General features: G+C 38.7%; 1 protein-coding gene across 1 annotated transcript in view; it reads right to left on the bottom strand.

The window, feature by feature from the left end:
- UBE3D (ubiquitin protein ligase E3D) overlaps positions 1–24,589 on the bottom strand; it is an 81,266-nt gene extending 56,677 nt beyond the window's left edge. Inside the window, exons 1-8 of the mRNA XM_033054454.1 lie at positions 24,366–24,589; positions 23,827–24,029; positions 21,765–21,855; positions 17,239–17,467; positions 13,043–13,112; positions 9,890–9,959; positions 8,060–8,168; positions 2,864–3,033 (exon numbers count right to left, since the gene is read on the bottom strand). Coding sequence (XP_032910345.1) covers positions 2,864–3,033; positions 8,060–8,168; positions 9,890–9,959; positions 13,043–13,112; positions 17,239–17,467; positions 21,765–21,855; positions 23,827–24,029; positions 24,366–24,589 — 1,166 coding nt within the window. The remainder of the gene's footprint in view (positions 1–2,863; positions 3,034–8,059; positions 8,169–9,889; positions 9,960–13,042; positions 13,113–17,238; positions 17,468–21,764; positions 21,856–23,826; positions 24,030–24,365) is intronic.
- Between the last annotated feature and the right edge of the window lie 1,033 nt (positions 24,590–25,622).

Below are 25,622 nucleotides of genomic sequence, written 5' to 3'. Positions count from 1 at the left end.
AAGGTACAGTGATAGATACGCCAATGATTTACTGGAGGAAAGAGAGTTCTGTTGCTCACTGAAGCAGTGTTGTTCACAGGACATAATTCCTAGTTTAAGGGGAAAAACATTTCTGTATCCAAGGAAGAGAAATAAGCATTAAGTTAATTACAAAGAATTGAAAAACTGAGTTCTGAATAAAGGAGGGATGAAATGAGTTTTCCAGTGAGACAATAAATTTCTTCTGACACCCCAGAAGTCTTAAAACGAAGATCACATTCAAAAGCTACTACATTCCCCTCAAGAAAAATATTCAAGTGCATCTCCAGAAAAGGGTGCCTGAATGTGAATTATTAGGCAATATCAGTCAGACTCTCTTTAGCAGAAGTGTTTGCCAAGGGAGAATATCACAAAGTCCAAGACCTCAACTACTAAATCGGAACCATGTATTTATCTCACAATAAGTAGATTTATGCTTGTCTACATAGACTAAGTACAGATTTTGTTTCATTTCTTCACCTGTACTTTACAAATATATGATTACATTATTATATTTAGATATAAAAAACAATACTTTAACTTCTAATTAACCTTAATCTGTTTCAACCTATGGCCCAGCTAACCAGCACAGACTCTGCAGTGTCCACCAAGTAAAAAAGGTGCTTCCCTTCCCATCACACAGATCAGGTTCTGGCCCTGCCAGAATTGGACAGAACCCAAGTGTACCCAGGGACTCACAGCAACTGAAGAGGCCCTCTGACATAAAACAGAATGCTAGAGTGCACACTTATCCCTTGCAGCTACTGGGGTCTGCCAGGGTCTAGGCCACATGGAGACCTCCTGTTGATCTCTTTATACTCTGGATGTGTCCTTGCTTATTCCCCTCTCATGGGAAGCAGACTATGCGCTCTGAAACGTTTCCATTATTCCAAAGGCAGGTGTATGTGCAGAAGCAAGTAAGGTGTTACAATTTTTATGGGAATGTGGGCATCTAACATTGCACTAATCAAGAAATCAGACACTTTGTTCAGAATTCTTGAAACAATATTTGAGTTCTAAATGCAAACACATCACATTAAATAAGTCATACTGGTCTTGATATTTTTGCTTATGCTGTGTTTACATTCATGTTCAATATAGAAAGACTCTAGTCTGCATAGATTCAGGTGGCACTTGAGGCCAGCTGATAAATGAGTTAGTGAAAATAGATTGAAGTGCCAATGTCCTTTTTACTGCTCTTTCCTAGAAATATAAAAATGGAAAAACAATACTAAACCAACAGCTTGGTTTCTGGAGCTTAAAAAGAATCCTCCATTCCTTCTCTTCCGTTATTTCACTTGTCCAGGAACTGGATAGAGAAAAGACCAATTACTGTCAGAGAAGAATTAAAACCTCAGTTTTTCCTTATGGTCACTGCAAAATCCCAAAGATAAATACAAAATAGTGGGAAAAAAACCAAAAAACCAAACAGTTGAAAAAAGTGATTTTTAACAAGTCTGCCTGTGGAAATAGAAAGAACTAAATATAATCTCAAAATAATCTTAAAATACTGCTGCTGAGAACTCCATTCAAGAAAAACATATGTGAATGCCAAGAAAATTACTAAATAGATGACTTTTTCTCATTGATAAAGAAATGAAACTTAAAAAGCAAAACTCTAAGTTACACTTCTGTAAGACTTAAGAGTAGTAAGTGAAATATCTTTCATTTTAGACAGATTATTGCAAAACGTCTCCCTCTCAGAATAAGGAATTTAAACGGTAATACTTTAGGATGTATTTTGGATCCCTAAATAATATTTAGATCATAAAGGTTTTCCAAAGTCCTCTTCTGAAGCTATTACATCAATAAAGATATATTTTTTTCTCTTACATGACTAACATTAACAATGTAGCATAACTTTTTCTCTAAATATTAAAATCTTGCATTCTCTCCATTCGTCAGTTTATTTCAGCTATTCAATATTGTATCTGTTTGAAATATAAAAAAGTACACTTGGCCACATCCAGGATACACACACTATAATGAATCACACATGCTTGTGAGGTGTATGTTTCTCCTACAAAAATATTAAATGCATGTAGACATTTGCTTGTCTGTGTGACAAAACGTTTCTGTTGTACTTTTATGAGGTCTTGCGCTATAAATTGTGTATTGACTGAGTCTGGAGTGAATGTCTTCATCCACACTTATTTAAATTTTTCAACTAGTTTCCAAAGTTTAAAGAAAAAACAACAACAAACTACTATTTAAGTGTGACTTACACAAAATCAATGTTTTCTTTTCTATCATTGCCCAAAGAAAGCAGTAAATTATGCTTAAATCATACATCATCACCTGCAAATACTGGAGCCACTGTTTAATCAACATGCTCTCTGCTCTCCAACAGATAAAGGCTTTACATTGTTAGGCAGTGTATGTTTTTCCTATGTCAAACTCAAAGTTTGCTAAAATCAAATGTTTTATGAGGGCTCCAGTACACTCAGACATATCAAAGAAACCTTTTTATGACCTTCCTCACCTCTTTGCTTTTACCTTCTCTCAGGGCCCTGTTTCTTTTTGAAATAACATTATGACTAGATTGAAAGCGAATTCAATTTAAATACTAATACCTAAGTTAGAGACATGTGCTCTTAGAAAAAACAAAACTCTTTGGTCTTTTTTTAAATATTACAATGTAAAAATCTTACTAATGAATTCTCTCTGGCTATAACAGAAACCAAATACTACTCCTCTGGCATTTTGCTTAAAAAAATATTTTAAGAAATATGCAAATTCAAATAGGTTTATATCTGAGATTAACAGACTGTCCAAAGAATATGAAAGAAATACGAATACAAAGCAAATGAATACCAGAATCTGAGTTTAAAAAATTTGTACTTACTCCTTATTTCTGCATTGAATGCATGGCTGGTAAAGGACTTTGACAGCATTCCAGGTTCCCACTGGTCCAGAGCTAGGTGTGAGGATATCTCCAAACAGTGTAAAATCACTCTGGGAGGAGGAACTTCCTAAAGACTCTACCAGTAATGTGTCAGAATTTAAAAGCCATATCTATAAATGAAAAATAATTTAGTTTACTGTAGATTACATACACTTCCCTTTACTTTACTCTGACCCTAAATCAGCTCTAACAAAGTATTAACAGATACAAATTGATATTTTATTTTTCAGCACAGTCTGCACAGCTTCTAGTGAAGGAAAAAAGGGTAATACAACACCAGTTTATAAGCCACTCTTAAGATCATTACTCTGAAGCTGCCTCTTCTTGTGATTGTAGCACATTCCCTTTGGTAGGAACAAAAGAAACAGTCCCAAGCAATCTCTTCCAGTACCAAATGTATTATTTCTCCAATTTCATAATTTCGAGGTATTAGTCAAGCACATGGTATTCAGCAACTGAGGGCTAAAGACACGGAACTGAAGTGCCACAAATTGAGGATTTTTAGAAGCAGCATGGTAGTTATGACTTTACGGAGCTAATACATGCAAGGAAAAAGACAACAATTAACATGGTCTAAAAGGCATGCTGGAATTTACAAACAGCTGCAGCAGACCTTCACTTGAAAAATAAATATCAAATTTCATAATGGGATTGGCATTCTTCAGCACTACTTGCTCACAGAAATTTGAGAGATATTTACTGGGGAGAGTTTTGAGAAATCTGAACTTTTTGCATTCCATTATGGATCTTATTTAATCTTTGTGTGATTTGGTATCAGTGTTCTGACTTGGATCCAGGGCTTTCCTGCTAAATACCATACAAATAAGTCAGGCTTTTTCTTAATTCACAGCCTGCAGTAGTGAAGTGATCCAAGTTAACAATGGAAATCAATTTTTACAAATCTGGTGCCTGTATGGAATTTTTATATATGAAATATTTATCATAGAAAACGGGATTTATACAGTGTTGCTCACTAGAGAGCAATCTTCTGCTTCTCATGATCTAATCAGCTTCAAGGAAAACAAGTTACATGATGTTAGGTAGCAGACACATGATATCCCCTGTGGAGGGAGAAAGCAGTCATTAACAGGACACATAGTATATGTTGTAATTGAATGTGACAGTCACAATTTATCAGAGCCCAAGGCTCAGAACATTACAGTGGAAGCTTCATAAAGAAGGAATGAGATCTATTGGTAAAGATATCCTGGGAGGGGATAGAGGGAGGAGAATCATTTTAGCATATGCACATGAATGATGACCAGCAACCACACTTGGCTTTGCAAGTGGCTGTTCATCAGTTTTGCTCTGATAACTCACTGTACACATTTATAGCCTAAACTGCAAAATATACCTCATTAGCTGGGACCATTACACAAGGTGCTTAAAGCCAAGTGCTGAAAGAGGTGTTGGAAGAAAATAGTGCAGAAACACAGACCACTGCCAACACAAACTGAACAGAGTTTCTTCCTTTTGAAATTTCTAACAATTCTGTGTGGAAGAAGCTTCCTGGGTTGCTTTTCAGGAGGGGAATATCCTTCAAACTAGATAAGGGAACAAGTAGCAATAGCTGTCTGCTCCTTTCAGAATCCTTCTGCAATCTGCTGCAGAGAAAGCAACCAAAGCATTTCATTTGCAGCACAGTCCATCTGAAAAACACTTCTTTCTACACAAGTGCTACATTTGGCACCTCACAATCATGTTCTAGAACTTGTATGAACATCTTCGCTCAACAGCAACACAACACATCTGTATTAACAATTTAGCACAAAATACGGAGAAAGCAAATGAATCCCTGGGGGTGGAAGGATTCCTGGCTATGAGCAAAGTCAACTTCTGAACTACATTTACTTCTTTAGGTAGTATTTTCGTTCTTTTCTTCATGTATGAGTAATTTTTTGATCTTGTTTTCAATCTGAATGAAAAATTGCTCACCCGGACTCAGTATGTTGACTCTAAGAATTTTATACGTATATTTCTGGCTAACACAATTTCATATTTTGAGCTGTGCTTTCGGATATGTTACTCACAATGTGCAACCTTTCCTTTCTTTCTACCTCTTGGTACAGCAGAGCTTGCACAACCAAATTCCTCCCACCTTAACTTCAGTAAGAAAAGAATCTTTACAGAAAAATATATACACAAAGTATATATTCATTCACAATGTCATTGATTACTTTTTCTGAAATGACAGAATCAGAAAAAAGAAGTATTTGGGACATTGTTGGTCTTCTTTTCATTGTTTTCTTATTGTTTAAAATAATTTTGTCAAGGGATTTAAAAGTTCTTTAGAGAAAAGCTGCAACAATCTACCCCAGTTATACTTCACGGGACTTGAACCAAACAGCTGAAACATCACAATTTAGACTCTGTGATCTGTTTCCCTATATCTCACCCTGAGTTTCCAGCATCAGCTTGTGGACAATTAGGCATCAATTTGAATTTAACATGGGTAAAAAACCACCAAATCTTTCACTTTTCCGTGCTAGTTCTTTCTTAGTTATTCCAAACATTACCATTACTTTCATCAAACTAACACAAACATCTTTCATTACAGCTGTTTTGTTCTTGCACTCAGAGTGTTCAGGTAAAGATGTGGTTTCCATGTATTTCACTCTAAGAGAGCTGGGTAGCTAAGTCTCAGCAAGGTTCTCATTATCTCACTTCTTAACCAGTGCAACATCCACTCCATCTCCAATCTTAACAAACGCAAATTGGTTCTGTTCATGTGCTTCAAGACAGGGACAATAATCAGACTGACAGGTCTCTCCCCTTTTGTTACCTATTAATTTTCTTGGGATATCTTCCCACTCCCTCTCCACTCACTCCTGAAATACAAACTGCCTTACTTCCAAAACACTTTACAGCCTAATTCCACTCCAAAAAACATCTTTCCTTCAATACTGAAAGACTGGAGATAGTATTCAAAGAGTCCAAACCACTGCATACCTTTTGTTTTTCACAGATGTAATCTTTTTATGAGATTGATCCCATTCATGAGATGAATTTCCTGTATCTATCCAGAAAACTACTTATTTACTGCTTTCAAAGCCACACTTTCTTACAGTGCAGAAAAAAACAGATTGAGATACCGCTATGCTGACCAATAATATGCCATTTTTCTTGTGTTCTCCTATCTCACCGTCTGTTTGCAATCCTTTTCTTAATCTCAACTTGTAAATCATGCAACTACAAGGCAAGGAATCCTTCAACACTGGAGTAAAAAGAGAAGGCAAGTGATTCACAGATGTGAGGAGGGCAGAGATATAGTTAGGACAAATAAGGACACCTGTATGCACCACTTTTTTCCCCCCTGAAACAAAGAAACTTTTTTTATTGACATCCTTTAAAATTAAAAAAAAAAACCCCAACATAAGTAGTATATAGCTTAAACAACAGAGTATGTGTAAGTTAAAAAATGGAAACTCATATTATGATATGTGCAAATGACATAATTGGTAATGTTAAGTGATACATACAGACGAAATGAGGAAAATAAGTACACATATTATTTGTGGTTTAAAAAAAAATTAAAAAGACTTGTCAGAAACCTTAACCCTAAATATCACAAACAGTTCTAAGCTGTGTGTGTTCAGTAGGTAAGCACAAACACTGTGAACTAGAATCTTTGGCTCATTATCAAAACAAACAAGTGGGACAGCTGATTCACAATGCATCAGTGATGAGACTACTTGTGTAACTTGGCTGTGTGCTCACAGCCTTAAGTACCCACATTTTACTGTTTAGCTGCTGACAATCACTAATACAAACAGAGCTTACATTATACTTGTGTCCACAAGGCCTCTGAGTCCTAACCCAGGACTCCAGAACAGCTGTTGATGTGTATATCAACACAGGTTCTGTAGCCAGAATATCGCCCCGGATAAGAGTAAGGACTTTCTGATATTAAATACTAAAAACACCTGCAAAAAAACTAACAACTAACCAATATAAATAAAGAGATGCCAATCAGAAGCCAGTCTCTGTCTAATTCAGACTTTTCCTCTAAGCAATGCATGGGCAAAAATGCAGCTCAGAGCTAAGAGTAATGGCAATCTACTAAATAAAGTGTTTTTTCTTTTTAAAGGTAACAGAAAAAAACAGTTTATTACAGTTTGTTGTATCAAAGTTACTAGACTTAAGCACCAGAATTTAATGTAATTTAGCAACAGATAAGCTACAAGGGAAAAATCACAATGATTTTTAATGACTCCTCAATTAGACAATATATAATTATGGGTCTGCTTATGAAACCTTCCTTTCATCATCACAGAAGAGAGATTTCTCAGTGGTTGTACAAATGTTGTCTTGCCACTAAAATTTATTTAAAAGCAACACATATACACTTTCCTTAGCATTTGGATGTTCCAAAATCATAGAACTTGGACAATGTATATATAAAACAGTTTATGTAACTACATTGTCTCAAGAAAGTGCATTTATAAGTTTATCCAGGGCAGGTATTTCTAATCATGTATTTCTTTGCGTCTATGAATTATTTCTACAAACTGCAAAAATACAAATTCTTTACCCGTATGTAGCTCAGAAATAAAAGGTTATAGTAAGTGTACAGTATTAACACTTATCTATCTTAAAAGTTTGAAGAATCTAGCTGTCACCACCTAAATATCAAGTTTAACCAAGTTTAACAGCATTAGAACATAAAGTATAATAGGCAATTTTATTTTTGTTCATACTTCACTTCGCAACGCAATGTACTGACTACATTAATAGTCCCTGCTGACTTGAGACAATGCTTGTGAAAGATGCTATACAATTTGATTCACTTCTGGTGATTAAAGAAAAGAAGCACTGGAGCAAGAAGGTGAAATATATATTAAAAAATTAAAACTTAAGCTTTCCATATTTTTTGGATACAAAATAGTGTTATTTCTGTGCTATTTATGGTGCGTCTGTAGTGCTTTCATTACTGTATCAATAAAATTTCTATGTGCACATCTAATTAGATTTAAAATTCAGGGGTATTCTTACTTGAACAGAGGTACCTCAGAACCACTTCAAGAATTTGAATTTGTTAATTTTTTAAACATAAAATAATGCACAGCATAAACAATATGTTTTAGGAACTGGGATGCATGAGGTAATTTTCTCCAGCAAGAAGACTTAAAAACTTACCAGAATATAGGTTTTTCCATTATCTCCTTTTATGATGAATCTAAATGTGCTTCTAGCAGAGGATAATTCCAAAAGACATTGAGCAACTATGCTCTGTACAAACTGAGACCTGTTTAAGAATTAACCACACATCATATGTTTTCGTAACAACTACACAGTAATTCATATCTATGCACTACAGGTAAATGAATAACTCATACTTCAATTCCACTACATCCTACAATCACATTTTACTGAAAGATTTGGCTTCGTTATCTTCCCCTCACTCAAAACTAGAGAACTTTTTATTTCCTGCAATAAGAATTTTTTTAGATCAGGCTTCTAAATTGCTTCACATCCTTTATTTTGGCTGACACCAATTGTCAAATCCTGAATAGAAATTTTTCCCCATTATATTTTACACATATGAACACAAAGTTCAGAATTATGTATGTATTTCAAATACAATTCCCAAAAAGAAAGAACTGTCATTAAACCACTGTACATGATACCAGGTAGCTAGATCAAATTCTGATTCATCTTAGTCTTACATTCATACTGAATTACTTGAAAATTCAAAAGTCTCACTTCCATTTAAACATTTCAAGATTTACTTAATTCAACTTTATATGACATAAACCTTTTTTCCATAATTAGTCACCAGACATTGTGCAAACTTAAACAGTTCAAAATAAAAAAGCATTTTATTTTGGCTTATCACCTGAATAATGAGACACTGTGAGAAATTATACACAATCTCCTGCATCATATAGAAAGATGAACAAACAAAACTGCATGTGAGGGAATTCAGGCCACTTTGCCTTCACAATGCTTAATTCTGTGATAATTACAGTAATTTCACGATTATAAGTCACACCTGATTATAAGCCGCATGTCTAGGTGTTGGCAACTGTCTTGGGTTACAGTACAGAGTGTGATAAAAGGTATCTATTCTATCACCATCTGTTGAGGTTGGGGGCAGTGATCCTTCTCCGTGGGAGATATTCTGCTAATGGGCCATCCATATAAACCAGGCGGGGCATTGTTCTTTATCTTTTCACAACCCATCCTTCCTCCAGAGAGTCATTTTCTGCTAATGGCCCATTGAGTCCCACTGTGTGACTGATAAAATTACTTCATTCCATTGGAAGTTGCTCCAGCCATGGGGAAGAGCCCAACATTTCTTACCAAGATAAAAACAGAGGTTTTGGGACACTAAGGGAGCCCCTTTCTCCACTGGACTCCCAAGGAAAACTGGATTTCTCCACATTATCACTGGACCTCTGGAGGGAAACTGCACCTTCTGCAGTTTCAACTGAATCACATCTGTCACTGCAGGAGGATGCAGCCACCATGGAATGGGACTGCTACCAACACCCTGCCTGACGGGGTGTCAGGTTGTACTCTGACTTTGTCAGGGTTTGGAGTTTGTTTCTTTGAAGTATTGTATTTCTATTTTAATTTCCCTAGTAAAGAACTGTTATTCCTAATTCCCATATCTTTGCCTGAAAGCCCCTTGATTTCAAAATTATAATAATTTGGAGGGAGGGGGTTTACATTCCCCATTTCAAAGAGAAGATCCTGCCTTTCTCAGCAGACACCTGTCCTCCAAACTAAAACAGCAACTTTTTGTTCTTTGTCCATATATAAACCACACCTAATTATAAGCTACACTTCCGGGTTTGGACCAAAATTTTAGTCAAAATGGTGAGGCTTATAATCGTGAAATTACTGTACATAAAATTGCACTCTGTTATTATATGTAATTATTCAAGAAACTACAACATTTGAGCATTTCTAGCATCCTTTCTAAAACATATATTTGAGCAAATGATCTGATTATTTTGTTACCTTGGTGTTGGACTGAAACTTCCATCAGTTGGTTGAATAATCACCTCAGTGACATAATATTTAATGGTATCTAAAATGACAAAAACATTTTTCAACTATGGTAGAATAACCAACTTATTAAGACGTCTTGGGTTACAATACAGGATGTGATAAAAGGTATCTATTCTATCACCATCTGTTGAGGTTGGCGGCAGTGATCCTTATCTCTGTGGGAGATATTCTGCTAATGGGCCATCCATTGAAACCAAGTGGGGTATTGTTCTTTACCTTTTCACAACCCATCCTCCCTCCATTTTCTACTAATGGCACAAATTACTTCATCCCATTGGAAGTTGCTCCAGCCAGGGGGAAGAGCCTAACATTTCTTACCAAGATAAAAACAGAGGTTTTGGGACACTAAGGGAGCCCCTTTCTCCACTGGACTCCAGAGGAAAACTGGATTTCTCCACATCACCGCTGGACCTCCAGAGGGAAACTGCACCTTCTGCAGGAGCACTGCTTCAACTGAATCACATCTGTCACTGCAGGAGGATGCAGCCACCATTTAATGGGACTGCTACCAACACCCTGCCTGACGGGGTGTCAGGTTGTACTCTGACTTTGTCAGGGTTTGGAGTTTGTTTCTTTGTAGTACTGTATTTCTATTTTAATTTCCCTAGAAAAGAACTGTTATTCCTAATTCCCATATCTTTGCCTGAGAGCCCTTTGATTTCAAATTTATAATAATTTGGAGGGAGGGGGTTTACATTCTCCATTTCAAAGAGAGGCTCCCGCCTTTCTTAGCAGACACCTGTCCTCCAAAGTAGGACATAAGATTAGACTGTAAGTCACCATATCATTATACTAATTAAATATTTGTTCAGTAGTGAATTAAGAGGTGCAGCAGACAATCATATTTTGCTTGGGTATGTAGGAGTAGAAGCAACCATAACAAAAAACCTACACTACCTGAAGAAAACTGCTCCAAGCTAATTACAAGATCAGCAATTTCTCATTCATATTGATCTTTGTTTAATTCTGGGAACAATCATCTTGAAACCAAGCGAGCAAGAGTTCAAGCCAAACCTTAAAGATGAATTGAAAGAACTTTCCTAAAGCACTGAGATCAGCATAGCTTACATAAGTATTTTAGTACCCTCTGCTGCTTAGTAATGCTGCAGTGAATCACTAGAGACAGTTTTAATAACAGCTCACACAGGGGAATAATTTTCTTCTTTGCTCAAAGAGCAGAATGGAACATCTTTCCTAAAATCACACTCACTCAATGTTACCACTGCATACATTCTGAGTTTCAATGTAGCTGTTCACTAAAAACTCCACTAAGACAGCTTTTAACAATATATGGAAGTGTTTGAGGACATAATTTGATCTCCATCATTGAAATCAGTTGAAACATCATCATATTGAAGATCTGGGTCTATGCTGCAAATACAGCCTAACCAGAGGACCAGAAAAACAGGTTAAGCCTCAGCATGTGAACAACTGTAAGATTCATTTTCTCCAGAAGTTTTAAGGATGGAAGGGTTTTATCTGATCTCTGTCCACACATACCATTAAAACTGGATTAAAGCAAACATTTCAGGAATACACTTAATCTGTTTCTAACCCTCCAAAGGCTTGGTAATCCCACCCCTTCACCAGGTAAACACTACACTTTCTAAATTATCTTCACTGCTAGGAAATTACATTTTACCTCTAAATTTAATTATGTCTGCTCCTTGCTATGTGAGTTCTTGGAGACAAGAAGAAAAGACAGTTCAGTCTCTCGAGTTCCTCAGCCATTACCCTGAGTAAGGAATTGGTGCTACTGCCACAAGGGTATTGGGAACTCAGGAGATATTTGCTTGAAGAGAGATAGAAGGTGTGATTTCCCAAGAAAAAAATCATACAAGTATATGCAGATAGAGTTGGAGGGAGGAATAGCCCATGGAGGAATCTCAGAGCTGAATCTGGTCTCCACATCTACATCGCTCTAATCTTGCTCTATCTGCAAGACACTGATACCTGCTCATGAGGAAGCACCAAAGCATGACAAGTCTCTTCACAGAGATGGGTCTGCCTACACTTAACACCATACATCTCTTTTGTTCTCTGAACTCTACTGAAATTTCCTGCACCACTGAAGAAACATGGTCAAAACAAATGATATCCTAACTTCAGTCACGTGCAGAGTCCATACCAAATCCCTGCACATCTATAGTGTTTGCCTTTCCCCATTCCCACTGAACTATTACTCATGACCTTGTTATTCACGCTCTTTTCCCAGCACTCCTTTCCTAAAGTCACATCTTGCTCTGTGGGCTTTCCAACATTGTACCTTAAACTTGGTTTCATTAAAGCTTGTATTGTTCAGATTCCTGTACAGGAGAATCAGAACATCCTGTAAGAGAAGACACAAAAGACCTTCTGTCTTGTCTCACCTTATGGCTTTTCTTAAACAGGTTTTGCATTTTCTGAGTAGTTTTTATATTCACCAGATTTCTGATCTGAGGCAGGCTCACAGCAACTGATGCAGTGGAAGAGAGGAAGAATGAAAGAATGAATCCTGCTAATAAAGTCTTATCATTGCTTCTCTTCCAGGAATACTTGGATTTTAAAAACAACCAGACACTCATCTTTGCACCGCTTCAGGTAAACCATGTTGATCCAATATAATTACAGCCTTTAAACCAATAATCCCATCAGCTCATCATCGGGTGAGGATGAGACATAACCTGCTTCTTTTAAAAGGCTTCCTTCCCACAAAACCAAGTTGATTGTTAGCCATCTTCAGCTTCTAGTTGTGTTGATCAAGTTCTGAATCTACCTTTCACTTATTCTGTAGAACTGACAGAGAAACAAGCAACCTGTAACTTCTCAAGTTTTCATTTTTCCTGGGATTCCTAGTAAACTGGAATCACACACTGAGTCTTCCAAAGGCTTGGTATTAGCCAAATGTGCCACAGAAACAAGGATAATGAAAATTTCTGCTGAAAGTCACTTTCAAGGTCTAACACTGGAAGCACCAACCTCATCTGTTCCAGAAGGGAATGAGACAAACACATAGGAATCATCACTGCACCGTATTGATAAACTTCTTGTCTACAGTGTTTTTAAACACGGAAGTTCAATGGCTGACACAGTCAAGTCTAGTTTTGTTTCAACATCTCATACCTGATGAAACTGTTTCTCCCAGAATTGCCTTGCAGCGCTTACAAATGACTCTGGTATTTTCTTTTGACTTCTGTAAGAAAAAAAAATATTGTTAAAATGTCACTCAGATATTCTGAAAAAGGAATGCATATGTGTAACATAATTTAGAGAGCAGATAGGAAACTTTTTACTTGTTTCTGTCCTGTTTATGTTTACATGCACACATATTTGCCTTCACAACTCAGCTTTCTACACTTCAACTTGCTTGCAAGTTAGTTTCATACTAATTTTAAAATCAGGCAATATATCCACATGGCACAATCTGTAATGGCTAACAGGAGAATCTTGTAATATTGAGTGACTAGATGATAAAATGATAAGCTAAATTCGATTGGGCTAAGGGTGAAATAATGCACCTGAAATGAAGTACTCCATAACATATACATAAAATAGCATGCTGCAATGTGACTACCATTACACAGTAACAAATTCTAGCCACTGTGGACAGTTTTATAGGAGTTGAATACCAGTTCAATGTTCAGCAGAGAACAGAATATGTCTGCAGATTATTTTGAGTTACTAGGAAACAGCTGAAGTACACAACATAGCACAATATTCCAGAAAGGTGAGTGGATTCTGTTCATGAACAACACTTTTCCTCTCTATTCAAACAAATAAAGAAAAGGTATTGACAAAGAATAACTGTCACAAGTGCAAAACAGTTTCCATATGTGGCATGAAAACACATATAACAGGAAAACATATGGAAGACATATGGAAAACTGAGAGGTATCATTGAGATACCTAAAATCACAAATATTTGGGAAAAGCTGAAAACCCAAACATATGCCCTCATAGCTCATGCTATGAAATTCCAACCCTGTTTGAATGAAAAAAAAAAAAAAAAGAGGAAGGTATTTGCCACACAATGCACAATATAACTTGGTACCCACTATAGGAAAGCATTTAAAAGTATACAAATTCAAAAAGTCTTCATAAATTCAGAGGAAGTAATGCCATCAAGGGCTTATTAAAAATAAAAAATGTGGATAACAGTATCTAGTTCATGGAGTCTCTACACTCTCCAAAACATCACTGAATATTTGCCTTTGCTTCATGCATCTATTATTGCCATTTGAAAAAGATCTCATTTCTAGATGAAATCTACACTATTAGACTCCTACTAATTACATTGTTAATATTTAAATTCAATACATCAAACAAGTAAGTACAATTCTTACTTTAATCCAAAGTCTAAGCTTCAGAACTGGTTCTGTGCGGGCTTATTAACCTGGGTGTTAGAGCTCTGGTCTGAAAGCAGGACATATATATAACCTTAATGATGGTCTAAAACAGAATCAAACTAAAAGCCTGAGAGCTGACTATGTTTGAAGTACAGTCCCCTTGTTATGGAGATCAGGAAAATCATCTGGTTCATATATATGCAATTATCCTCTTTCCCAATTCCTACCTTGCTACTCCTCTCAAACATATGCAGTGAAATTACTTGCTCAGTGTGAAAAGCAAGGATAAAAAGACAAGGTTTTGCATAAGCCCGTGTTTGAGACTGGTACAAATACTGCAGAGTACAAGTACAGAATACACAGTACTTCCTTGAAAGCTACAACTTGAGTATTTTTTTCTGACTACTGTTATAGGTACTGGCTGAGAACTGTGCCTAAAAAACATCACTAACTCATTGTACTATGCTTCAGTGGAAAAAGGGATAGTTTTAGCTCAACTAATTAAATCAATTTATCTATTTGACAACTTGCAGCTGCTGGCAATCTGCAGATGCAGGTGGATCACAAGCCTAATAGTTTCTGTTTCTATTCCTAAGGATTCCTGATATGGTGTCATGAAAAATATTTTTCCCAAGAGATACTATTAAGATGCTGCAAGACCATGTGACATTTAAGAACTAAGGTACACTGGAAGACTAATAGATGTGAAAAATATGTTTGCAATGGACGGATGTTGTCTTGGTCCCACTGGAGTCTGGAAAAGATTGTTTAAGCATCTCTGGTACATTCCTGCTACTATTTTGGTCATAGGCAAACACTTTCCAAAGAACTGCAATGCAATTAAAAAGGAACTTTCATACTGGGGCAGTCTGCAACAATATTCTCTAAAATGAGAACATTTATGCCAATAGTAATCTGCCTTGCCTGTAACTTTCTATTACTCATATTATGGAAGAATTTTCTGCTTCAGTATGAGGGGGATTTTTCCTTATTAGTCTAGCTTCTGCTGGATCTAACAGTTGTGCTCATTTGCTTGGCAACCGAGTGATGCTGGAAATAAAAAGACACAGAAATGAGAATTCATTGCAAGTGTGAAAGATGAAGAAAAAGGGATTGGACACAAACAAGGAACAAATTCTTAACTTCAATGCAAGTATAAGGAAGCAAACATGAAAATTCATCACACTAAACTATTGTATGCTTCTGACATAAAACAGCCTCCTTCCTCATCCAAAAGTTCTGCTGTTATCCTGGTTCGACCCACATTTCAATAAAATCATTGTTCCACAAACTTTTATTACTGCCTTCTAATCTATTTATTTCTGCCTTCAAATCAATCCTTTTCTCACAAATATTCTCTTGGATGAAGAAGTGTGCAATATGAACTTCATGCGCCTTTGCCTTTTCCTGTATTTATTCCTGGTGTTTTAAGATCTCTTTTAAGACTACTGAAATGTGAGAATTCATTTTGGCAACCTCTGGCAGAAAGCAATGTCCTCTTGGAAATTTGGTATCATCTCCTCCACCTCCTTCTTAAGGAAACAGAAGAAATAACTCCATTGTCACAGTGTTAAGCCAAATTAATCTGCTTCTGCCATGCTGATACCCTTACAGCATATCAGTCCTTATCTTCCTCTCTGCATATCCTGTTTTTCAAAGAACAATGGAACAAGAAACCCAAGGGACCACAGCTGCAAGCCTTGCAGATAGGGACCACAGGACAGAACTGCTCCCCGTGCAAAGGGGTCTCTTGGAGCATTGCACCAGCAACCACTGAAGTGCAAGAATCCTGGTAACTCTCACTAGGGATAACACATACTACTATAAGCAGTAGGGAGATTATCAGGGTGTCTGGTTCTCAAGAGATTAAATGTTTCATGTTGGAAATCTCTACAGAATAAGCCTTCAATTGTTACAGACACAAATCGCCAAGGCAGCAATGAAGACAGTTTAGTATTTGGTACTGGGAGAAAATACAGCATGTGTAAGCCCAATCTTCATCAGTACAAATGCAAACAAGCAACACATAAACAGAAAAGGCTTTATGGAAATGTGAGTGAACTGAGTTCCTGTATGATCAAGATCATTGCTTGAACTTTTATATAACTGCAAGATGTCCAAAAGTAAAGCTCTGAACTGTCTTTCTTCATGGGTTTTATCCCACCACTGAAACATAAGCACCCCTAAAAATGTTTTTTTTTACCCTGGGCAACAACAAATTTTGATGTTTCTAAGCCAAATGACAGCCTTCTTCCTACAGACTTAGCTGATGAATCTATCGTACTCTGGAACACCTCAGAAATACCAATATGAAGAGCTATGATATGGGGTGGCAGGTTCCTTTCACTAGACAGAGCAGTCAAACAAACTCAATCTCCTTCCTATGCTTTAAAACCTAAGACAGTCACATCTAAACACAAAGCACACATTCTAATATTTCCAAGTCTTTCTAAAACTAAAAAAAAAAAGGAGACAAAACCCCTACATTTCTCTTTCATCAGTTATAATTATGCCTCAAGTCATAGTGTAAGAAAAAAATAGTTACTTCAATTTTCACCTCATTCTTTGCTCCACAACCCTTTAACAAACACCTAACCCATCATAGTTATTATCTTACTAAATTCTGATGTCCTTCACTCATGATAATTTTGACAGAAAATATCTGGGTTTAGAGCTACATATTAAAGTAGCTTCTGTAGTAGTACCATAGAACAACACAGTACTTTTTAGTACTAAGTTCTACTCGCATGTTGAGGTCAATATCAAGACTGTGGTGTGAGCTTTAGAAAATGTAAAAACATAGCCTGGAATATTTTCTGGCTTCTGCACAGCTGAATGTCAAGAACTCCCTATGACCTTCAAAACAGTTCTGTAATACATACAAATTAAATAAACTAGTAAAAAAAAAAAAGTGCTTTACAATGAAAAGTCCAAATAACTTCACCTAAGACCTAATTAAAGGATATACTTTACCAAGTTAGAGCCACTCTGTGAAACATGTCCAGCTTCTGAGCAGCACGTGGAAGATTCAGGCACATGTGATTCATTTCCCGAATTCAACAGGAAAAAAGTGTCTCCAATAAAACAGTCACCATGCTGGGGATGCAAAGTGCTTCTGGCAAAGGGGTCAGGGTGACAACACCACTCTTCAACTAAATCACTCCAGTTTTCACTCGGTAGAGGAAGAACTCTGACAAATTTCCTTAAAGGGAAGAAGAGACAAACATTTCAGTATATATAATTTCAGTATATTATAATTCATTTCCAAGACACTTAAAGAGAGTTTAGGCTTCCTACAAATAGTAGAGGAAATATGGCATTTTCTCAAAAGGAAGTGCTTGACTCTCTTTCCAGCCAAAGGTACTTTCTTTGCGTGAATTCTGAGAAAGCAGTGGCTGAGTTTCCTGCCAAGTCTGTGATGAAGCATTTCCCAAGGGTGAATCTCCAAGAATTATAAGGCAGAATTTGACATAATCCTCTCTTGAAATGAATCACATGGCAAAAATAAAACAGCTCTATCCAGTCATGAAAAATATGGCAATGAGCACTTGCAATTACATTTATTACTTCTTGTAAAGTTCCCTTGCAGCAAATGTTGATATAAAACCAACAGACTCATGCCACAGCAAGATTCAGCATGTTCTTTGTTTCAGATACTAGACTTGAAAAAGCTAAAACCTGAAAAAAGACCACAGTACATCTTCAATAAAAGATGTACAAATAAACAAAACATCAAGCAAAGGATAATTCAATCTCAATTTAGATTCAGATACTCAGATCCAACTTTCAGAAGTCATATACAAAAAAGGCAAATCCCATTCTCCTGAGTAGCTGTATGGACCAAGATACTGCTTCTGGAAATACTACTTTGTTTTCATTATCAGTTCTTTTGGGTTTGCATTTTCTGCTCCCTGCCTAGTTTCCTTGAATGCTTTCCTTTCATTACCCTATTTCTTCAGCTGTTGCCTGAAACCTTCACCAGAATTTCTTGCTTCTATTCTTTACTTAAAACTTGCAAATACAACTTTGCTTATGGTGCTATTTTGCAAATAAAAACACAGCTGCTAAGCCAATAGTTAGGAATCCTTCCTTTCCTGCAGTTCCCAAACTAACATTTTCTGAAGATGTCAGTTGTTCCCACTGTAGCTTCTTGGTCCTTTTGAATTGTTCGGCAGGTGAAAGAAAAATGTTTTTTTTAAAAATCCTTTTTTTCTAGATAGACAATACATTTTAAACTCTGCTTGCTCCACCTGCAGATGAAAGTTGGAATAACTCATCCTCTGATGCACCTCTACCAAAATTAAGTAAGATTACCTCTCAACACTACCCATGACTGTCTTCACTATATAAAGTGGTCTTTATATACCACTTGAGATACTACTCAATTCTGCCAAAGTGACAGCTTAGTTCAGCTGTTGGCCTAATAATGGATACTTCATCAGCCTTCACAATTAGTTACAGGGCCTGGACTCACACTGCAAAAAAAATGTCTTCCTGTATTGCTTTTTACACAAAAGTAACAAAAAGCTGGTATTTCTCAGCAATGTTCTTACAAGGGGAAAAAAAAGACAGAGATTACCTTAAGCTGCAGACTCATGCTGTCCTGCTTCACTACATCAACCTTTCTTTACTCTCACAGGAGGTAAAATGGACTTTAGAGTTTTAAACACATAATTTTTCAGTTCCATCAGAGAAAAACAACTGCATTTCTTTAACTGCAGTCTCCCTTATTTACCTATTAAAAAATCTTAAGAGAGCACAGCTTGACACTTAACAGTCAGGCTTAACACCACTTACGTAGGAAAAGTGTAATTTGATTTCCCCTGCTATGAGTTTTTCAGTGGAATATTTGTGCATTACCAATTATTATCACCAAATCATAGAACATCCTGAGTTGGAAAGAACCCACAAGCATCATTGCATCCAACTCTGGACACTGCAGAGGACTACCTGAAGGTTCATACCACGCCCAGATGTTTCTTGAACTCTAGCAGGCTTGGTGCTGTGACCACTTCCCTGTATTGCATTTGCATGGCAAGGTTTAAGTAGTGTGGGGTAGATGCATAGATTATGTGAGCAGCTGCCAGAAGCTTCCCCCATGTCCGACAGAACCAACGCCAGCCATCTCCAAGGCAGACCCACCATAGGCCAAGGATAAGGCCATCAGCAGTGGTACTGCCTCTCTGAAAAGGTATTTAATAAAGCAGGAAAAAACATCTTGCAGTCAGAAGAGTGAGAAAATCTGAGAGCAACTGCTCTGCAGACACTAAGGACACTAAAGAATGGTAAGAAGGCACTCCAGGCACTGGAGCAGTTTTCCCTGCAGCCCATGAGGAAGATAAATGTGAAGCAGGCTGTCCTGCTGCAGCCCATGAAGGTCCACAGTGGAGCAGGAGTAGATGGATGCCCTCCATGAAGGACACCACACCAGAGCAGACAATGCTGAAAAGAGGCTGTGGCCTCATGGAAAGTCTGGCAGAATCTGTGGACTCATGGAGAAAGAGAGAAGTCCACACTGGAACAGGTTTGCTGGCAGGACTCGTGACCCCTTTTGTTATATTTTGTCCCTCCTGTCCAGCTGATGAGAGGACAAATAGAAAAGCTTTGATGGGTACCTGGCATCCACACACCACAAGCCCTTAAGAATTTCGTCACGAAAGAAATAAAGTCTTAAAGAATTATTTTATATATGAGGTACGCTTAGCTCAACTGGAGGAAGAGAAAGAAAAAAAAGAAAGTATCCCTAATTCTTTGCAGCTCTTGCACAATGGAAGAAAAAAAATACCTAATAGTTTCCTCTAATGTGCATAATGTGAGGGAAATGGAAAAGAATGAAAGAGCATAAGCCTAACCTCTGAAGAGCTATCAGATTTATGGAAGGAAGGAGACTGAGACAGAGGATTTTAGAAAATGTATAGAGTCAATTTTTGTGCACCAAGGAAGGATTACTTACATTTAAGCCATTCCTACTACATTTCTTAATCTAACCTTTAAAAGGAGGGTTTCCTATGCAGTCTCTAACAGAAAAAAATAAGCTTTAGAATAGGTTTGGGGTGGTTTGTTGGTTTGGATTTTTTTTTTATTGTAACGTAGATTCCTTCTTGCTTCAACTGAAGATTACTGCCACCTTCTTTTCAGCAACTTCCTAGATACTGGAAGAATCTCATGTCTTCTCCACAACCTTATCTAAACTAAATCCCATTTATTGCAATTTCTTCTTAACAGTATGATTTTCTAGATCTTGTTTTTTTCTTATTACAGACCCTTTCCTAGTAATTCAGACTTTCATATGCTCTCTTTCACGCAGTTCTGCAATTTCCCTTCAATCCTTCCAGCTCTGCTGTCACTGTCATACTTAACTCCTCCTGGAGAGAGAAACACATGAATTCTGTAGCTAGAAGTTCTGACTATGCTAGTCTCTTCCTTTTGGAAATGCTGGAACAGAATGTGTTGGATACACTGGCAGCTCCACCCTTCTACTCTCGTCTTAGGTTTTTTACTGGCAACTTTCAAGGGGCTCAGAGGCTCCCTGAAAGGAAAAATGCCAAGTGAAAAGACATGGACATGCTTTCTTTTCCCTTTCTCAAAAATTCTGCTTGTGTCACATTACATGATGCAGAATCAAAAGATTTAAACTACATGCATATGAATTAGATGTGCTGAATTTCAGGAAAATTCCCACTCAGAAATGCAAATATAAAAGTGCAAGTGTTTTGAAAGCAAATGCCAGTGACTAGAAATCAGAAGTTCCATTCCTTTACAAATGCATCAAAATAAAGAGTTATTACTAGATTTTCTGATGAGACATTTCAGAAGAGAAAGAAATCCTCATTCAGGTAAATTCAGCTAGTCATAAATCCATACCTAAGACAAGAAAGTAACAGAAATTTAGAGAATGAAAATTATTTGTATTATTGTTTCAAGTTTAAGAGCCACACAGATCATAAAAGGCTGTAAGTGCACATCTAACAATTCTCATATATTCAGCTGAAGCTGTCAAAATTGTTCATCAGAAGAGCTAGACAATGCAGCACCTTTTTATTAAAATTCCCATTCACTCTGCAGACTTTGCAGGGAAGAGAGATAAGGCCGAGTCACACAAATAAGACAGTTCCTGTGTTTCCCAAATTCAGCATGCCTGAACAATGTGGAGGCAGGCTTTGCTTAAAAGATAAAAGTAAGCTGTGGTCAATATTCCCAGTCTGAGCAGCCACTCTATAATTACAGAACGATTACTGAAGGAAATTTGTAAGAGACTGAAAAGAAGTGAAAAGGATACCTGAAGTATAGAGGAAGAAAGAAATCAAGGAGTAAATGAATAAACAGCTAAAAACTGCTTCAGGTAATTTTGCTTTTTGTCATCTGCAGTGCTTCAAATGTGTTCTTGTCTATCAGTTTCAAAAGAAATACCTTTTAGCTGTCACTAAGCACACAAAAAACCATGAATACCAATCTCTATGGCATTTATTGCTATAAATATGAGACACTGCAGTACTCACCGGTCTTTCACTACGATGTCACCACAGGACTGACAGTAAAAGATGTAATTCTTGCTGGGTTTCAGGCTTCCCCTCAAGGTAGAAACCACATCTATAGATGGAAGGAAATATATTAATCTTCAAAATTGGGTAAAATTTTCAGTCACTTGTACGAAAAAATCTTGCCAAATACCTCAAACCAAAAAGGATAAATCTAACAGACAAAGAAAAAGGTTGACATTTTAAACACAACCTTAATTTTTTTAGAAGCAAGTATTTAGATTTAGGAAAAACTTGCCATCTCTACCTCATGCTCCATATTACTGAATAGGAACTGTATAATTATTTGCAAGGTGCAATTTTCCCCTTCTTCAGAAGGGGAATTGATGTATAGATATAATTGCAGAGATTATAAAAATAAAAATTCAAAGCCACTCCTTTGTAATGGTATTTCTGATAATCAGTGTATCTGCAACATGAGGGGACACACCAATATGTAACACAAATAGTCAGGTTGAGGAGCAGGGGCAGGCACTAGTTTTACATTTTCAGGCAGGTAAGAAACCAACCATTGTGGAACCACTCCAGGAAAAGATAGTGAGCAACGGCCTCTGCAGGCCAGGAGAGCAAAAATGGTCTCACAAAAGGCAGCTCAAACAACTTCTCCAAAGTGAAAAAAGAAGTTGTAAAACTCTCCCCAAATTATCTGATAACATTAAGTGGAAGAAAAGTAAAACTGTAAGCCTAGCTCTACATATGAATATGCTTTGCATCACCCACTTTCTCATATTTAAGAATTAAAGTTTACTCTCAGCACTGACATTCAATATCTGAAATTCAGGATTCAACTACTAGAGAAAAGTACTATTAAAGGGTCCAGAATTTCAACTATTTGGCATAATAATATAAAATATCAAAGGATAAAAAAGACTATCCAATATATATTATATATCAATTACCACCTGGTTCACATACCTATTTTTCACTAACATGACTTATCAAGGTTGATTTTTAAAACTTCATCATTGGTCTTTTGAAACATGTCTCATAAACAGGACACATTAAATAGTTTTAGTATAATTAAGTTGTCAAAGCCCATGCATAATTACATATTAATGTACAGATGCCATCTCAGAATACCAACAGAGTATTCCAATGTGTTTCTGATGCTGCATTGCTGTATATTACATATTTTGTAATCCTTTTTAAAAGCTCAGAATGGCGATTTTGTGTTATTTAATATACCTTTCTGTGTCACATCATATAAAATGAATCTAAACATATTGAGCTTGGATGCCAGGATGAAAGAAAGCAACAGCTATACTACCATGCTTTCTATTTATTGCAAACACATCCTGGACCTGAATTTGCATCACAGAAATAAAGAATGCAACTTTGCAGATGTTACCTGCATTATTAACCTCTGAAACTCCAGCTGTAAGAATAATGAGTCCCAACACAAATTCATAATCCTTTATGATTAAGTGATCAGTGATGGACAAGCATAGTCTGATTGCCTGGATGAATCTATACCATTGCTGATAGGATGGAGAGTAACGGGTACAAATTGAAAAAAAGGAAATTTAGGTGAGACATTAGGAAGAAATCCTTTACTGTGAGAGAGGTGAGACATTGGCACAGGCTGCCCAGAAGGCTGAGGCTGCCCCAACCCTGGCCGCGCTCGAAGCCAGGCTGGGAAATCCTTGACCACCCAGGTCTAGTGCGACTGTCCCTGGAAATGGCAGTGGGGACTTCTGACTTTAAAGTGCATTCTAACTCCTTAGCACTTTACGATTCCATTATTTTCAGCTACCAAACACGGAACAGAAGAAAAATAAAGTAATTTAATAAAGTAATTTTTAAGTACTATGGGGAAACACCGGGCGGGTGGGGGGACAGGAATCGTGAGCAGATCCCAAACACACCGCGTTTCCCTCCCACAACGCCATTTCGGCACTCTCAATTTCTAAAGCTCAAAATTCCAGAAGTGTTTGCTCCACAGCACCGACACTCCACAGCCGCTGCCCCACAAACCCCACCCAGGCCGCCCCGCCCCGCCCCGCCCCGCCCCCCCCGCCCTCACCGGCGGCGGGCGGCGCGCCGCGCAGGCGCACGCGCAGGTGCAGCCCGTCCCCGCGCAGGCGCCGGAGCCCGCGGCACGAGGACGGCGCCAGCCTGACCCCTGCCGGCAGCGCCGCCGCATCGCAGCTCCCGCCGCTCCTCACTTCCAGGGAATCCGCGCACACCGAAACCTCCACCGGCGCGCTGGGGAGCTCCGCCGCCGCGCTGCGGAGGAAAAGCAACGGGTATGCCTCGGGAAGGAGCTGTCGGGGCGCGCTGCTGCTTTATACAGGCCGGCCCGCAGCTCCCCCGCAGCCCCAGTCGCGCCCAGGGATCCACGCGGTGAACGAGGAGCAGCCGAGAGAAACAATCCACTGTTCTCAGGAAAAATTTATTTGCACGATAGCCCGGGCTGTGCCGAGCCGAACAGGCAGGGGTAGATACCCGCGCACAACCCGGTTCCCCCTCTAAAGGCTAAGGACGCCGAAAGCCAGACCCGCCGCGCCCCCCGGCTGCCCCGCACGGCCCGAGCGGCGGCGGGCGGCAGCGGCCCCGCACTACCGGATAACCAGCAGCGCGCTCTGCGTCCCCCGCCTGATCTCCATCAGGAACGCTCCCGCCATGCCGGCGCGGAGCACCCCGGGCACCGCGCAGGAAGCGGCCGCTCTCCGCCGGCGCAGGCGCGGAGACGCCGCCCGCCCGTCCGCCACAGCGCCGCCTGCGCGGCATCGGGCAGTCATGGAATCACAGACACTGGAACAGACCTTTGACATCATCGAGACCATCCCGGCACTGCCGCTGTAACCTCTAAACCACATCACCCAGCGCTACATTCAGCGCCTCTTGGACACCTCCAGGAATGGCGACTCCACCACCTCCCAGAAAATCTATTCCAGACCTTGACCACCCTAACGGTGAAAAATATTTTTGTAATGTCTAATCTGAATGTCTCCTGTCTCAGTTTAGGCCCATTCCGCTAATCCTGACACAGTAGGCATGGCAGAAGTGACGTCCCCCGGGCAGTTGTAGAGAGCAGTGAGACTGAACAACCCCACTCCCTCACCGTTCCCTGAAAGACATGGCTGCTGCTGGCGGTGGAGTCAGGCCTGGGGGCTCAGGGATGAGTCCTGTCGGGTCCCGAGCCCCAAGGTCAAGGTCTGCACAACCGGCTGGTCTCAGGGCTTTTCTTATGCCCAGTCCCCTCTGCCAACATCAGCTGTCACCTGCTTTCTGCACAGCACCGCCGGGAGGAGCCTGGGTCCCTTCTCTCGGGCCTTCCCCACAGGAGCTGGGGTGTGTGCTCTGGATTCATAGCCAAACGAGATTGATAATAAATTTCTGTTTTAGCTATTGCTGAATGGTGTTTGCACACTGTTAAGGCCTCCTCAGTGTCTCACTCCGCAGCACCCAGCAAGTAGGCTGGAGGTAGGGAAGAGCCTGGGGCAGGGGAGAGGTCGTACAGCCGACTTGAATCTACCAAGATGATGTTCCGTGGCACATAACATCGGTATGTGGCAGTACACACAGAGTGGCAGTAAAAACTCAGAGCATTGTCTTTCCAAAGTCACCATTGCTCAGATACTGACTGAACATCAGCAGTGTTCTTGTGGAAGGTGGTGAGTGATGGTATGTTTTGGGGGATTTTTTGCTCCTCTTTCCCTCATCTACTAAAACATCATTGTCTTAACCCACAGTTTTTCATGCTTTTGCTCTTCTGTTTCTACCCCTGAGCTATCTAACTGGCTGGGGTCACCCCATCATGACTGTGAAATTCAGTCTGAGCAGAGGTTTCTGCTGAGACAGGGGCAGGCTCCCCAG

The sequence above is a fragment of the Catharus ustulatus genome, chromosome 3 (assembly GCF_009819885.2).
Source record: "Catharus ustulatus isolate bCatUst1 chromosome 3, bCatUst1.pri.v2, whole genome shotgun sequence".
NCBI classification, from domain to species: Eukaryota; Metazoa; Chordata; class Aves; order Passeriformes; family Turdidae; genus Catharus; species Catharus ustulatus.
The sequence above is the reverse complement of the archived record's forward strand: the minus strand, read 5'-3'. Positions and strand labels throughout refer to the sequence as shown.